The sequence below is a fragment of the Lissotriton vulgaris genome, chromosome 11 (genome assembly GCF_964263255.1).
Source record: "Lissotriton vulgaris chromosome 11, aLisVul1.2, whole genome shotgun sequence".
In the NCBI taxonomy this organism is placed as follows: domain Eukaryota; kingdom Metazoa; phylum Chordata; class Amphibia; order Caudata; family Salamandridae; genus Lissotriton; species Lissotriton vulgaris.
In genome coordinates this window covers 127,921,710-127,938,898 of record NC_141699.1, presented here as the reverse complement: position 1 = coordinate 127,938,898, position 17,189 = coordinate 127,921,710, and the positions used below count along the sequence as shown (strand labels likewise).

The following is a 17,189-nucleotide window of genomic DNA, read 5'->3' as shown; positions in this document are numbered from 1 at the left end:
CGAACACTGGAAGAAGGATCCTGCTCCAAGTAGTTATATCTTGCTTAATTATAGACATGGGAACTTCGTCCGGACCCATGGCCCCAGACGAGCGCATGCTTTTAATTGCGGAAGCTATGGTATCCTCAGTGAGTAATTCCATTGAATTAACAATATTACTGTCCGGTACCACAGCCTCATCTTCTGTCTCATTGGCAGCATATAGCGTGAGCACGAATTGAGTCCAAACTTCTTCAGAGATGGCAATCGGCGTAGATGTTTTTACAACACCACATCCTTGCCTAATAATGGACCAGAAAGCTCTCGAGTTTTTACTCCTTGAAGCTTCTCTAAGATTGATCCAAATCATATCCTCTTTGTCTCTTTTGATCTTGGCTCTCAATCTCACCCTCCTTCTCTTTACCAAAGCTAACTGTCTCCGAATCTCTCCTGATCTATTAAGGTACTGCAACCTAACCAATTTATTAATCTCTTTATTTATCTTTAAGAGATTACTAGGAAAGAAAGATTTCTTTCTAAACCTTCCTCGGTTCCTGGCCATTTCAGTAATTTTATTAATAAGCGTTTCAAGGGACCTAAATTCCCTACCTTGCCAAGAGTCGAGTTCAGATAGAGATTGAATAAGAATGTTTTGCACATCTTTATAATAACTGGTACCCCAATAGCATCTCCCAGATTGGCAATTTATAGAGAAGCCTTTATTCTTTAAGGACCAGCGGTCAGATTCAGGAGGAATTAGTGAAATAGATAATTTTATAATTTTATGGTCACTCAGCGGAGTGTGAGAGATTACCAGGTCTTTAAAAGAAGAGAACGTAGCAAAATCAGTTATAGCATAGTCTAAAATAGATTCACCACTAATAGAGGCATGTGTATAGTTTGCGGGGGAATCGGAAGGCATTCTGCCATTTATGATAATTCCATCCACAGCACTGAGCTCCCCAAGAAGAGTCTTACCCCTTTTATTCGTTTTTATTTTATTAGGGAAGAGAGCTTGGGGAATATTAAATACTTCTTCTTTGACCTTGTTCCTAAATATGTCAAGGGAAGTATTGGAGACTTTACAGTTTAGATCCCCCACCAATAGTAGATATGGCGGATCATCCCCCTCTAATAACTGTTTTATGTAAGTGAACATGCGCTTTAAAACTGGGGTAAAAATGTCTTCGGGGGGAATGTAGGCATTTAAAATTATAAGCGAAGATCGTTGTACATTACTATCCAGGTTAGAAATAGTTATGGATTGGAATAAATTACTCTCATCTTTGTAATGGGAAAATTGCCATTGAAGTGTATTGGATAGCAAACAGGCGATTCCGCCTTTAGCGTGGCCCCTTCTAGAAGGAGTTGCGGCGACTTCAAAGATGAAGTAATCATTCCCTCCATAGGGAAGTGTATCACACCAAGTTTCTTGAATACAATACACATCTGCATTCAACGAAATAAGATAATCAAGTTTCTCCGGACAGTTAGACAGACCAGCAGCGTTCCAAGAAATTATTTTTAAACTCTGGTTAAAGATATGCAGAAGGTCGGGGGTTTCTCGAGGCGGTATTTGAGAGAACTCCCGGTAACCAATTCCACATCGAGACATCATCAGCTAGAGGCTTATCAGTACACCCAACCAGAGGAAAGACCTGCGAAACCATTCGTTTGCCTCTGGAGAGCCAGATCTTCAGGTCATTATTGCCGACAGGAAAATCTCCCTGTCCAGAGGCCCATTTTATATTTCTTTCAGAGAAAGAAAGAGATGAATTTTTATTAAGAAAAGGTACCACGTCTATTCCTCTACGTTGGAAAGCTTCTGCATGTTGCAGCACCAGGTTAGTAATTATTTTAGAGTAGAACTTTACCCTTATACGTTGGCCATTTATAGATCTTGTAGGTAAAACTAGATCAATATCATTCGTTAAGACCAATTTTAGACTTTCTATTTCTTTGAAACAGCTAAGTAGCCAAGATCTGTTCATTCTTAAATCCGAGTCAAGTAAAGGGAGAAAATCCAAAGTCAACGTATCCACATAAGATTTGTTTTCTTTTGGCGACAGTTGTATTACATTCCTTGCTACATCCGTCTGAGGCAAAAAAATAGGAGCTAATGGATTGAATACTCTTGTTATAATTGGAGAGTGCTGGCCGGCCCCATTTGTAGGAAGGGGAACAGGGATTTCACTTGTGATGCCCGCTACCACCCCATTCGAGGTTACCTCAACCGCAGCCTCCATCACAGGTTCTGAATCCCCCCTATTCGTAGAAAAAGTAAGTGGGGTAACATTAGTAACGTTCAAGATCTCATCCACATCTCTATTATCGGATGTATCAGGAGATGGGCTATACCCTTTTCCTATAGTGGCTGGCTTTTCAGTTATTACATGTTTAGGAAAGATAATTTGTCTAGGTCTTTTCTTTTTGTAACGGCGTATAGGCTTCCCCTTTTTTCCCCTAGCTGTCTTTTTGATAACGTGAGGAGATCCTAGGAGAGTTTCTGAGTCCTTCTTTTCATGCACAAAAATGGGAAAGAGATCTTGACCCCCCTTTTGAACTACTTCATCGACTTCCTCTTCCTGCTCTACTAGAGATGATTCCATACTCAACGGGAGAGCATTTGAGGCGCCTCTATTAGGGGATTTATGAATCACCACTTCTATAGGCAGTCCCAAATGAGCAATTCCACTCCCTTCAGAAGGATGAACCACCTCTTGAAGTACAACAGGCGGGAGATTAGGTGGGGAGTCAGGGTTCTTAGGTACATTTTCAACCTTTTTTACATTTTGTGCTAATAGTGCCTGTAAAATTTCCGTAACAGAAGATAAAATACAGTCAGAATTTACAGCAAATTTTCCCATTAACAATAATATCGAAGAAAGAATATGCTCAAGGGCTATAAGTGAATCAGAAATCGGTTTGTCATTTTTCGGGTAACTTGTAGAAGAAAGAGGACAAACTCCTGATAAATTGAAATGAGGCGAATATTCTTTACTTAACGGTGACAAATTGTCTGTAGATTTAATGGATGGGGTACTGCTATATAATAGCAGACCAGAAGGAGTTTCTCCACAAGGTGTTTTGTTAACTACTGTAGCAGGAAGACAGTTCTTATCCACATATCTTCCGCACAGTTCAAAATCAATACTAGTAGCTATGGAGACATCACCCTTAGCTTCTTCCAATATATCCTTCCCCGTGTGATCATCCTGTAGCAAATTTTGTATTATTGGCAGAGCGTCACCAGGGATCGGGAGTTCAGAATCAATTGGAGAAACTGCCCCACTAGTCTGACTTAATGACCTTTTCAATTCCTCTTTAGACTCCACCTCACTATTTTCCACCTTGTTGGAACAGGGATTTAATGGCTGTAATGGAGCTTTATCAGCTTTTCTGGAGGCTTCAAGCGATCCATTCAAGCTTTTCTCCCAGATTTGTGTCAATTGCGTCTGACCTTTCAAGCTAACATTAACATTTTGTTTTTTCCTCGAGAGGCTTGACCCATGAACCATACCATGGGACTCCATAACAATCTTCCCGGATCGTAATGTCTTAGATTCCATAGTACTTTCAAATAAAAAAGGGCCTACACAGAAATCCCCGGACTCAAATAATCAGAAAAATGAAAAAGAAGAATATAAACACCACAAAAATATAAAGTGTGAATGGGAGAAAGACTAACCATACACCTCATTCAAACCTATATTTCTATTAAAAATTATGTACTAATATGTCTTCATATGATGCAGTCTAATGACGTTGATAAACGTTTGCAAAAGTCAAAATACCATAGCCCAGCCCGGCCTACCTCGGCCACTGAGGGCCACAGAGGGCCCGCCCTTTGCCCGGGCTTCGCTGTGTTGTTACTAACATTGGCTGCATGGAAAGGGTAATGTATGGTGCGAGCTGCAGTGACCACCTGAAGAGAGCCCTGACATTTATCTTTTACAATAATTTTTTTACAAATTAGGCACTGGCTGCTACTCTTTGTGTACTGTAGACCACCAGTTGGGAGACACAATTCATATCTTTCTTGGGATTGGGTGGAGTGGCGGAAAGACAAGTTGCGTTGGATGATTCTCTGTTTATTTTCACTTTTTATTATGCTTTATAGTTTTGATGCCCGACTAAACATGTATACCTTTCCCTGTTGAACGTGGGTCAAGGTTTTTTTTTGTGCATAGGATTGTATTTTTCTTTTCATCTATATATACACACTAGCAGCCCACCCCGACGTTGTCCAGGGGCAATCAGGCATCGCGCAGGCAGTCCGCCAAACTTTACCGCTCCTCCCCGTGCTCCAAACGGCCCGCTCCGGTCCGCCAAAGTTTACCGCTCCTCCCCTTGCTTGACCCTCCGGGGGCAATCGGGCATCGCGCAGGCAGTCCGCCAAAGTTTACCGCTCCTCCCCTTGCTTGACCTACCTCAGCCCGCAAAAGTTCACCGCTCCTCCCCGCGCTCCTGTCCGCCGCTCCTCCAAGCGCTCCTGATGATGTCAGCACGCACCTCGTTAGCGCACACGGCCGGCGCTACTTCTAAAGGACTACTTTTTTTTGGAACGTATATTTTTTAAGGAACGTATATTTTTTTGTGGTATATAGCCTATGTCACTCTGCAGACCCTGACAATTCCAATGATGTATTGGGTGTTTGGATTGGCGCTGTGGTTCCCGAGTTTACCCGCCTCAAAGGTTCACAGTTCTCGCTTTATAATAGTAGTATAGATATAGATGTACTGCTGTACATGACACCTGGGCCGATTCAGCCCGCACAACAGTAGCACAGTATCTTGATGTAAACAGCACTTGTTATAAGTAAAATCAATAAAAATATTTGAAAAATAAAAAACATGATCAAAAGAATACAGGTGACAATAGCTTGGGGAGAGATGGTGTATTTTTAGGACACACAAATGCTTAATAGTAGGGGCGAGACCCGTATTGTAATAGCATTTGTATAGCCGTTCCCATACCACTTGCAAGGCCAGTTCACAGGTTCTCTCCTTGCAGCCTCCACGAAGTTCCATTGAGGTGGAATAATGACTGCGGGTAGAACTGCGGCTTCCTGAGATTGTGAGCTTCCTGGTGAGGTAATCTGCTTTAGAGATTTTGAGAGCTTTGTAAATGATACAATAGGTTTTAAACTTGATGATCAGTGGTTAGGGAAGCCAATGCAAATCTGTGACAGTCTCATGATGCTGCAACATTTGATGCTGCCAGTTATGTGGTGGGCATTTTTGTGAAGAGAAGACGTGAGTAAGGTGAAGGTGGGGACATGGACATCACTCAATTGGGCATTTCCATCATCAACGTGTAAAGCAGTAGATCTTGAATTCTGGTGCAAACATTGGGTTAGTTGCTGTAGTTTTTCGGAGTTGGCTCAGTTTGCCAGGCTCCGTGGGTTGTCTTGGCTACCTAAGCCTTACATGAAAGGCTTAAATTGGTGTAAATATTAAGGCTCTTTGCAGAGAGGTTAGAGTGAGAAACTTCAGGTTCACATCTGTACTGCAGGATTGGATTTGTGTTTCCTGGTTTCAGAGGACACATTCACGTTTCTTGTGGAGCTTAGACTGGGGTATTCTGGATATCCATGGCTGGATATGGCTAAAACAGAACCTGAGAGGACCATCAGATGCCTACAACACCCAGAGCGTGAGTGGATGTCGTCGGCATGTTGATAGAACGTGTACGCCAGAGGTGGCCAGCAGTGCTGCAAACATTCCACGTAGACATTGAGCAGGATGATTGCAAGATGGAGCCTTGAGCCGTCTCTGGTTGACCAGGAGAGATGGTGGGTCTGATGGCTCCAATTCAGACATGCTGCCGGAGAGCAGAGAAAAAGGAGGCGAACCGGAGAAGGAAGGTGGTCTCAGTGTGGCGATAGTTAGACGAACACGATGACCGACTGTACTAAATGCAGCAGACCAGTGTAGCAGCAAAGGTGCCAGGAAAGAATCCCTTCTATTGGGAACACAGGGCACTTCATTGATCACCTGGTTCAGGGTTGTTTCTGAGCTACACCCAGTGTAGAGGTTGGGTGTGTAGGAGTACCAAAGATAACAGGATGAAATATTTCATAAATAAATTTGGAATTCTGCAGAGAAATTGTAACAAGAAATGAACACCAACTATATCATTTCAGAGGGTCTCATTTTTTTTCTCCCCTTTGGAGATGCAGTCATGTGGCTCGTTGTTTTTATTTGTAACAGATGTGGGAAATATATCAGGGGGACTAGAAGTGTTGACAATGTTATTTAAAAAAATAATATATATTTTTGGTTCTGTTTTTTTTTTAGAACAAAGCAACAAAGCACAGTACCGTCGCCAGGTCCAGTGGTGAACAGTCATAGTGAGTTGTGGAGGATAAGAAGGACAGCATTGATGTTGGAGGATGGGACAGTGTCTGCTTCATAGGAGACAGATGGAGAGAATGCGGGATAGACAGTCTAGAGGGGTGATGGAGTGTTCTACATGAGAGGCGCCTGTCAAAAGGATTAGTAAGTCTGGTCAAAGCTGTGTCTTATATTGTGGTTATGATGAAGAAATCCTTCCTCTCTGTGGATTACTGGCCTAACGAGAGTTGAGAGATGTGGCGTGGATGAAATGCTGTAAGCTTATTCTGGGCTACAAAACTGTCTGACGACAGCAGCCTGCCTTTTTGCTGGCTTTTATAGCTGTTTTCTGCAAGGTATGATGTGTAGCAGGATTTCTATCAGATTTTTTCATGTATACCTGTGAAGGGTTTTGTATTTAGCCCCTGGGAGAACACAGGAGCAGAGGATTTTAGTTTGATGGTACTGGAAACGTTTTGACAGATTCCACTTATTGAGAGGAGGTAAGCCAGAGCTGTAAGTCTTCCATGGGTATGTTTCTGAAAGAGCGCATGGCTTTCTATTTAGGTTGGCATGTCCCTGGAGTAGTTTGCAGTTGTGAGACACAAGAAACAAGATAGTAAGACGTCATACCTATCTAAGAGGAGTGCATTTTGAGGTAGTCCAGGATGGAAGGAAGGCGGTATGACATCTGGGGAGTTACCCTTTCACTGTGTCAGGAGTGTCCATGCTCAGGTAGCGGTGGGCGCCTCTGCCGTACTGGGGTAGTGAGTGGATCTGCACATGCCAGTAATGCCCCTAGCTTGCTGCAAATTCTACTTTCTGCAATCTTTCACTTTTTTCAGTAGGGCAAGGAAGAGGCTGTTTTAACACTCTCTTTGCTCAAACTCTGTCCCTAATCATTGTGGCATCGCTATCTCTTTGAAGTACCTGCAGTTTTCTAGGTCAGTGAGCTCAGAGATATAAACCACGAAAAAATGTACTGTTTCCTAACTGCATATTGAGAAAACAGGCAGAAAGAATCAGAAGGTTTGTAGTTTAGATCTGACGCCTTCTGCAGTTCCATCCACAGACTGCGAGACTTGTATGGGGTCCATGTGCATGTCTGTGCCGAGCTCATGTGGATTCTGGGGGCCCATGTGCATGTCTGTGCTGAGCTCATGTGGATTCTGGGGGCCCATGTGCATGTCTGTGCTGAGCTCATGTGGATTCTGGGGGCCCATGTGCATGTCTGTGCTGAGCTCATGTGGATTCTGGGGGCCCATGTGCATGTCTGTGCTGAGCTCATGTGGATTCTGGGGGCCCATGTGCATGTCTGTGCTGAGCTCATGTGGATTCTGTTGTTAATATTTCATGATATTAACTTAAGTAAATAATTATTTCACTTTAGCACACCCCGGCCCCGGTCACTGTGGTCCAGACTAGAGAGTGGTATTTACAGCGCCTGGTGAATATGATCACTCCACTGTGTGGTGTTTACCAGGCGTGGTCCATACCTTCGACTCTGAGGTTTTGACTTGGAAATGGGGCATAACGTGCAGAACCGGTATTAAACATGGAATCCTACACTGCTCTGGCTTTTCCCCCTCAGTCAGTGGAGAACAGCGGGTGCGACAATTATCACAGAACAAGCTCAAGTGCTGAGCGGCAGAGACCTTGGAAGTGTTACTGACCTGAAAACTGGCCAAGTGAATATTAAGTGGGTTCATGGCTAACCATGTGGTGCTCTTCTCCGATGGTAGCCCCCTGAGTTGAAAGGTTACTCGAACACTGTGGACAAGACATGGCTGACCAAAAGGAATGTAAACACTCAGGTTCCGCATCCAACACCCAGACCACTTCCCTAGGAGTTGAAAGTAAAGCTCTTGGGTCTGCGGCATTGAGTGACGCAGAGTTGGCCTTCATTAGCAGCACTTCTACTTCTCTATTAGCCAGATCCAAAGCCTATCTGCCCAACGGGTCACTGGCTTCCGGATGTCTGCAAGCCGACTGGTCTAGGCCCACTGCCATATTCTAATCACACAGGGTTTACTGACGAAAGGTGCTTATCGGAGGTGGTTCCTGGGTATACTGCTCTTAACCCGTTTGTTGCTTCGAACGTTCTGCGCCAGGGCGGAACGTTAGAAGAAACGGGTGCAGCCGCGTCGGCCAACGGACGTGCGCAGCACTGGCAAGGTAGTGCTCGCAACGACCGTTGGCCGACGGCAGCACTAAAGGGGTTAACAGTGAAAGGTATTTAGGATTCTACAAATTTAAGGGGTTGCCTGCTCATAATAAAGAGGTGTTTGTTCCCAGTGTTTAAGATTAAGCTAATCAAAGACATGGTACAGCCTTGAACAAAGTTAGAAACACTTAGGTAGGGAATACAGTGCAAGGCTCCTCTCATATTAATTGCTTGCTCCAGAGTTTAATGTAACTAATGGAAGACTATGTCCCGCCCATGAGCTCTGGATGGCACTGTTGAATGTCCTGTGAGAAGCATGTTTTGAGTGCACTGCATTAAGAGGTTATGGATTTTTAATAAATTCTATAAAGGTATTTTGGATGACTTCACACCACTTCTCCTATACAAACTGGCAAGATCTATTGTGAGTAGGTTATTGGTTGTTTCTAGGTTTGCAGATCACAAGCTGATTTATTTTATGTGAGGTGTTTGTAAAGGGCTGAAAACCGCCTTATGGCCGCCTCAGAGCGATTGTTGCGGGTGTAGTGAGTGGTGAGTCCCTTGAACATAAATACTGTTAGTACTGCTGCAGTGCAAATTAGTTGCTCATTCAGAAGCGATGGGTAGGGCTGGATATAACCCGCAGTCTAATATGACCACAACTATGTGACAGAGCTTTGAGAAAGCAAGAGCCTTGAGGAGCCTGAGAAAAGAGGCAAAGTCAGCTGTAGGTATCTGGCAGGGTGCGTGAGCAACGAGAGGTAAGCAGTTGCCAAAAATGAATTGATTGTCCAGTCTCACTGTGTTATATAATGTGAGGATTTCAAGACCTGAGATCTTTGTTTTATTAAACCATTGGTGATTTTAATTGGGTGTGTCCAAAATTTATGTAATCTACTTTTGTGTAATTACGTGAAATACAAATCTTATCGTTTTGCCCTATAGTTTAAAGCCAAATACATCCATGTGTCAATTTTCAGAGCAAGGGTGAATTTCATCTGACCCCTCCCCCCCATACTCCCCCCCCCCCCCCCGATTTTGTGGTACATTGTTACAGTGAATTTGGCCATTTGCAGTCCATTTTTAAAGCGATTAGGTGAGTAATGTCACAAAGTTGTATTTAGGGTGAGTCCTACTGGATAGACTTACCTACTGGTCTGAGAAGCTTAGTCGACTGACCTCCAATATGATTTTAGAACAGGGAGATCAACAGTCGATCAATGCTTAAATCTTTATTTAATACAGAGTACATATACAGTGGCCCATAATGGCTCTATCCAGTTAGCTTTTATGGATTTAACCTCGGTCTTCAACCGGGTTAACTGCAATAAATTGTGGAGAATTATCCTAAGCATGGGGGTTGGCCACAACATAGTATTTTTCCTGGGGGACCACTTTGCAAACACTGAGGATGTAGTCCGATACTCCTCTGCTGTACAGAGAGTTTTAAAACTTAGTGGGGTGTCCGGTAAGGGTGCTTCTTTGCCCCCTTTTTGGTTACGTTCTATATAAACAGCCTCAAGCACGTTTAGTGGATGAAGGAATAGACTGCCTTAAGGTTAAGGGCCAGCCCTTGCCCGTTTTGTTGTATGCAGATGATGCTGTTTTAATGGCTAGAACGGCCAAGGTTCTGCAAGCAATTATTAATGCGTTTGTAGGGTTTATGGATGAGCTGGACCTTAGTACTAACATTAGTAAAGCACACATTATGGTGTTTGGCTCTAGAAATACAAAATCCTTAACCATTAAGATAGGGACCTATTCTCCTACAAAGGTTAAATCTTTTCAATACGTTTTATTTGAAGTTAGTTTGCTGCTTTCTGATTAGATATCTTCTCTTAGGTCCAACGCTGTGATCCGGAAATTTGCATCCAGATTGGGGAGGAGGCCTGTTAGTGCCCTGGTAAAGTTTACTTAACTAAAACCGTATCCAAATTGGCGTATGGGAGTGGGATTTGGGGGTATATCAGGCATGACACCCTCTAGGTAGTGGAAAACTAGTTCTTACGACGGTTGCTTTGTGTCCCACAAAGTGCTCCCTCCTATATATAGTGCATAAAGTGCTGAGCTTCAGCTACATAAGTGGCACCATTGTCCTCCGCACCTTTTATGCTGGGTTGACCTGTGGACCAAAGGAGAACAACTTAATAGGAAGATAGTACAAGATTGCCGATTCGTTGATTTTGCTTTGCGGATCCCTCTGGATCAAATATATTAATAAAGAGCTTCATGCTCGGAGGGGGAGGGGGGGGGGGGGGGGGGGGTCATGTTACTTGTCCAGACAGAATTGTAAAGGCTAATGTGGTTTGTTGAAAGATCATTTTTTAAGAAATAAAATGTTAGCAAGGGAAACTGAAGCTCTCCAGAAGGTCTGGGGGCAGAAGTATTTATTGTTGAAAATTTGCTAATTTAGAGAGCCCTACCCCACAATGGTAACTTCCTACCATGCTCGTTTTCTGCATACCAGATTTGGATTGAATCTAATACCTCCGCTCTCAGCATTTCCTTGGGGGTGCCATGAATCTTCATCTCTTACACTCTTCGGCTGCGATCAAAGGTCTCCGCAGGACACCACGCACTTTGTTCTCTTCTGCAAATATTCTGAAGCTCTGAGAAAGGCATACCTAATCCCCCTTCTCAAAGAGCGTGGTCTTAAACCGGTTCGCCCAGCCCTTTTATTTCTGCAAATGCTGCCAGAAGATATTGTCTTTCATGTTGATAGTTTTTTAAAAGCGATCATGCGTGTGAGGGATTCGATGAGGGATTGATCTAGTCTCGTATTAATGCATGAATTGCTTGTTACTGTAATGCATTATCAATTTTAACTATTGTATGATCTATTTATTTTGCCGCGAAGTTGCTTTTATGGTCGTTATATTACTACTGAATAAACCTTATTTGAATGAAGTTGTGTACTTTCTGGAATTTTTCGCATAAGGGCATTAACGTGAACTCGCGCCTGCATAGTTTTAAATCTGCCCAGACCAAATTTTTATGTGGGGAGGATTTCTAACCTCTGATTCAAGGTAGGGCTCCAATAATTCTGCGGGGCCGCCCTCTCCAAAGCCCCCGTCCTGTTCAACCCTCCCTACAGCCTCAGGAAGCATAACGTCTCTGTAGAAATTAGACCTTATGGAGTGGGCGTTGGGTTGATTTTGTGTCACCTGTGTGCACTTTGAACCGCTGAGCATCAGGGGCGATCCCCAAATCAATAATATATTAGAACATATGCAAAACATCTGGAACATTTCAGAGAAAAGGGTAGAGTTCTGACTGGGCAACTAAGTTGGTCATTTTTTTCCACCCATCAATGGTGGATTAGAGACACTGTTTCCAGTTTTATATTTTCCTGAGGATAAACAGTTTTTAAAATATAGAAGGACAAATAAACAATGATTAAAAAGTAACCTGTAAATATGATAAAGTAAAACCATAGATGTTTCTTTGATATTTTAGTGCTAAGCTGAAAAAGATTATTATACAAGAATTGATTTTAGAATGTCACATATATTGAACAAAAACGTCTATCAAAACATTTAGAATCTTACTCTAGACTTATGACATCTGTGTGGAAAGAGGCATGTTATAGGCATATGCTGAACAAATGAACATCGCCCACCTTTCACTGCCCGGCTGGAACTCTGACAGTAAAGACGGCCGTCTTCGCTGGTGCTGCAAGACAGACCCATGAGCCAGATGGGAGTTGTAGTCCCGGGAATGGTGCTGGTACTCCAGCAGGCCCATGTCCTACGGAAGAAAGAGGGCAGTGGTCACAAAGGGGCGGACAGTAACGTCAATGGTATAAGGCATACTGTAGCCCAAATGTTATTAAAAAGCGCATATCAGGTCAACACCGCTCTCCAACCTCTTCCATTTCACTGAAAATAATTCCCATCTTAAATATCTTACTGTAAAATAAGCTTGTTGCATAAGTGACTCACTGAAAATAAACTCAGCAAAGTATAACATGACTAGTTAGTGATGCGGATGTTGGTATGGCTAGTGCAAGAGCTTGAGACTATGGAGCAAAGTAATGGTAAGGTTTACAGAGAACTGCTTTTATGTTTATGTTCACTGTCGGAGTGTGGGGGTTTAATACATGTGAATGAACAAGTTACTTACCTTCGATAATGCTCTTTCTGATGGATACTCTCGCTACAAATTTCTCACCTGCAGAACTTCCCTCCGGTGCGTAACTGGATCCTGAAGTTTTTATAGCAGAACTCCTGCAAATTGCTAGGTGGCACCATGTGGCTCTGCGTTGACTGTTTTTCTGCCCCAGAAGTGACCGAGCGGAGCCGCATACAAGCACCACCCTGTCAGTTTCTTGCTTGATACTTTCTGTTCCATCAGATGTGGAGCACAAACAATTAAGGGTAGAAATGTGCAGATCCTCCTAATTTTTTACCTTTTTCAATAACAAAAAGAGACCACTCCACAGACCAGGGAGATGGAAGGGCAGTGGGGAAATCTGTGGTTAGAGTATCCACCAGAAAGAGTTACCACAGGTAAGTAACTTGTTCTTCTGTCGTATACTGCTAACAGCAAATTCCTCGCCTGCAGAATAGATACTAAATCAGTACCTCCCTAGGTGGAGTGGGCTTAGACCAAAAAGCCCTGCAGGACTAAACAGGTGAAATGCTCTTCCAGTCTCACAATGAAAGCAGTAGTGCTTTGTAAACATGTGCATTAACGCTCATGTCACGGCTTGACCAACGTCAAAAACAGGCACTCTGTATGCCAACGCAGTTGTGGCAATCTTAGCCCCTTGGAATGTGCATTCAGAACTTCCGGACGCTGCTTTTTTGCCAATACGTAGAGATTTTAATGCAGAGGATTATCCACCTTGCCAGAGTCCTTTTCTGCTCAGCATTTCCGTTCTTTGGCCAAGAGAACCCCACAAAAAAGCTGATCGCCAACCCAATGGTCCTTGTTACGATCAATGTAAAAGCTTAAGACCCTTGTAAGGTCCATTTGATGGACTCTCTTCTCTTCTTTCGAAGGAAGAGGTGGAGAGAAAAATTTTAGGAGGTTGAAGGATCTCCCAACATGAAAAGCAGCAATGACATTTGGCAAAAAGGCTGCCCTTGTCTTGAAAACTAATTTGCCTTGAAAATAGGTGCACCAAGAGAGCCTGATGCTCACTCACATGACGAGCTGAAGTGATTGATAGTTCGGACTCTCTGAAAGAAGACGCAGCGAGCAGCTATTCATGTGGCTCGAAGGGGGTGCACATGAGGGACTTCGGGGCCAAATTGGGATCTCACTGTGCATCACAAATGGTTTGGGAGTTAACGTGTTAAACCTTTAATAAACTGCATCACAACATGTGACTTACATAAGGACAGTTGATCTAGAAAATAAAATAATAAGGATGGAAGGGCCTACAAATAACCTTGAATAGTGTCCACTGCAAGATCTTCCTGGGCCAAAGCCAAAACAAACAAATCATGTAACATTTTGGCTTTCCTACTGTGCATGTTGTGGACTCAACACCAGGCCCAGCATAAACATACTTTGTAGGCTAGCAACTGGCAGCAAGGAAGACATCCACAACCTCAGGTGGTAGATTAAACACAGCCAACTACTCCCATCAATCTTCGAGCATGGGGATGTAGACTGCACATGCTGGGGAGCAAATCCCTGCATTGCCACAACAGAAGATCATTCCAAAGTGGTAGCCTGATCGGAGGACAGATGCTCATGCCCACACACTCTGGGTACACTTTCCTAGCCCAATCCAGAGCCACCTAGATGACTTGGGCTGTCGTTCTTGTTCTTTTTCAGTACACAGGGCAGGATAGGCAATGGCGGAATGCGTACAGGAGTCCTGCACTCCACTCTAGCCTGAATGAGTCTCTAAGAGAGAGTATTCCTAGGAACACCAAATGCAAACTTTTTGATACTACGTTGGCGAAAAGATCCAGCAAGATTTCCCCCCACTGTCTGAAAATCGCCTGCACCACCTCTGGGTGCAACAGCCATCCGTGATCCATCGGGTTTCGCTGGCTGAGGTTGTCTAGCCTTGCATCTAGATATCCTGCCAGGTGGTTTACGGTCAAGGAAATGTCCTAACACTCCAGCCAAAGCCAGAGGCACACAGTCTCTTGGCATAGGACCCCACTCCAATCTGCCTATTGCTGTAACACATGGCAATAGTGTTGTTCAAGAGAACCTACGCCAGCCTTTCCCTGATGGTCGGCATGAAGGACTTCAACGGCAGTCAGATGAACTGCATCTGTAACAGATTTATGAGGTTTTTGTCGGATACCGGAGACCTCTGAGCTCCAACGTTGACCAAAGCCTTCTGATCTCCACCTCTCCCAGACGGTTTCCCCAACTCAGCAACGATTCATCCGTCACTACTGCAAGCTCCAACTGGGGAAGGGAGAGGGGTTTGCCTACGGCCAGGTTGAAGTTGGGACAGTTACCACTGCGGATCTAGTGCAGTCTCCTCCAAAATCTGGATGACGCCGGCCAGGTTCCTTTAGTGCTGAGCCTACTGAGACTTCAGATCCCACTGCAAAGCCTGCGTAGTCCACCTTTCAAAGTGGACGAGCAGGATGCATGAGGCCAACACGCTGAAAAGCCTCAGAGCTTCTCCCACCCAGATCCACAACTGAGGCTGAAATATCCGGATCATAACCCAAATGTCCTGGAGTCGTTCAAACAGAGGAAAGGCCTTGAACTGCACAGTGTCCAGGTCTTCTATATGGAAGCCTCTGTAAAATCAGGCACAACTTTGGCTCCTTGCGTTTCCACTTTGACTTGGACTTGCAGGATGACCTCGACCATGAAGAGGACCCTGTCGTGGGATCGGCCTTGGGATCGGGAACGAGTCTGTGACCTGGAATTAGAGTGGGAGAGGGACTAGCATGGCAGCTTTCAATTATTGGAGATATACAGCTTCGTTTCAAGGTCTCAGATCGCCTTATGATGAATGAGGGCACATCCTTCAAATGACTTGGAGTTGTGCCTCAAATCCATACGCCAGAGGCGCACCTCGTGCTGGTCTGTCACCTACTTTATTTAATATTTATTTTAAAGGTTTTATATAGCGCTGCTGGACCCAAGAGTATCAGAGCGCTTTACTCGGTAGGAGAGCAAATTAAGATACAATATACAATTGACAATGTGTAGAAAATTCACATGAGATAAGACATTGCATTAAATGAGGGAAGGGGGCAAAGAGACAGTGAGATAATTAAGGGGATAATGAATATTGAAAGTAAAGTGAGAGAAGGGGGTATCAGGAAGGAGAGTGAGAGTGTGAAAAGAGGGAGAGGGTTTGGGTAGAGGTGTGAACAAGAGAAGAGAGAGAGAGTGAGCAGGGTCAGAATCAGTAATATTAGGAACCCCAATATTTGTTGAGGAGTACTTTGAGTCTCTTTTTGAAGAGAGGGTAAGAGGGGTTGCAGCGAAGATCTTTGGAGAGATCGTTCCAAATCGTAGGAGCATTTCCAGAGAAAGCACGTGATTGGGTCTTTTTGCATTTTAGTCTAGGAGGGATCAGGACAAGGGAGTTAGTGCCCTTCAGGGACCTGGAGCACACTGCTTTTTGAAGTTTGTTTGAAAGGTAAGAGGGGGGTGTTTTGGTGAAGAGCTTTGTGCGTGATACAAGCAATCTTGTAGTAGGATCGTCCTTCAATTGGGAGCCAGTTGAGATTTTAGAGGACGGGGGAAATGTGGTCAAATCTTTTACAGTCAGAAATAAGTCTGGCAGCTAGGTTGAGAACAGATTTAATCGGTGCAAGATGGACTTTAGGGGTGCCAGCAAGTGTGGCGTTACCATAGACAATCCTGGAAAGGACAAGAGATTGGACAACGATTTTGAAGTCATCAGCTGGAATAAAAGGTTTAATTTTTTTGAGGTGGTGAAGGGTGAAAAGAGCACTTTTGGCTGCATTTTTAATGTGGGGGTTGAGATTAAGATTCTGATCAATGCTGATGCCTAGGGATTTGACCGAATTACAGATGGAGAGGGAGCAATTAAGTGCTTTGATATCAATGATCCAGAGTTGAATGGGAAGGGAATTGGTTTTGGGAGTGAAAAGGATGATTTCAGTTTTTTTAGGAATCCGTTTGAGATGATTGAGATAGAACCAGGCTTGGACTTTAATCAGGGTATCATTGAGGTGAAGGATGTCATTGTGGGATTTGATCTTGTAGTATAGTTGAGTATCGTCGGCATAGAGGTGGTAACTGATTTTAGCTTGTTTGAGAATGAGGGTGAGTGGTTCCATGAAAAGATTGAATAGAGTTGGGGAGAGGATAGACCCTTGAGGGATACAGAGTAAGACAGGTTGAGGTTTAGAGAGGCAATGACTGAGCTTAATTTGTTGTGACCTATTATGGAGGAACGAGGAGAACCATTTGAGTACAGTGCCTTCTAAACCAAAGCGATCTTTGAGAGTGTTAAGAAGGGTGGGATGATGGACAGTATCAAATGTAGCCGAGAGGTCAAGGAGGATTAGTAGTGAGGATTCACCTTTGTCTAAAGAGCGATGAATATCATCTGTAATATTGAGCATAGCAGTTTCGGTACTGCATCCCTTTCTAAAACCGGATTGGAAAACGTCAAGGAGATTGAAGGAGATTATATGGTTATCTGATTGAGACAGGACACATTTTTCAAGGGCTTTAGAGAGGAAGGGAAGGTTAGAAATAGGGCGTAGATTGTTAAGGTCATTAGGGTTAGCAGAGGTGTTTT

At 43.7% G+C, this 17,189-nt stretch overlaps 1 protein-coding gene across 11 annotated transcripts in view; it reads right to left on the bottom strand.

The window, feature by feature from the left end:
- The window catches only part of NCOR2 (nuclear receptor corepressor 2), a 1,233,371-nt gene that overhangs the window by 975,497 nt on the left and 240,685 nt on the right, over window positions 1-17,189 (bottom strand). For all 11 annotated transcript variants that reach the window (XM_086942885.1, XM_086942883.1, XM_086942892.1 and 8 more), the window contains exon 3: window positions 12,099-12,226. In XM_086942885.1, coding sequence (XP_086799011.1) covers window positions 12,099-12,226 — 128 coding nt within the window. The remainder of the gene's footprint in view (window positions 1-12,098; window positions 12,227-17,189) is intronic.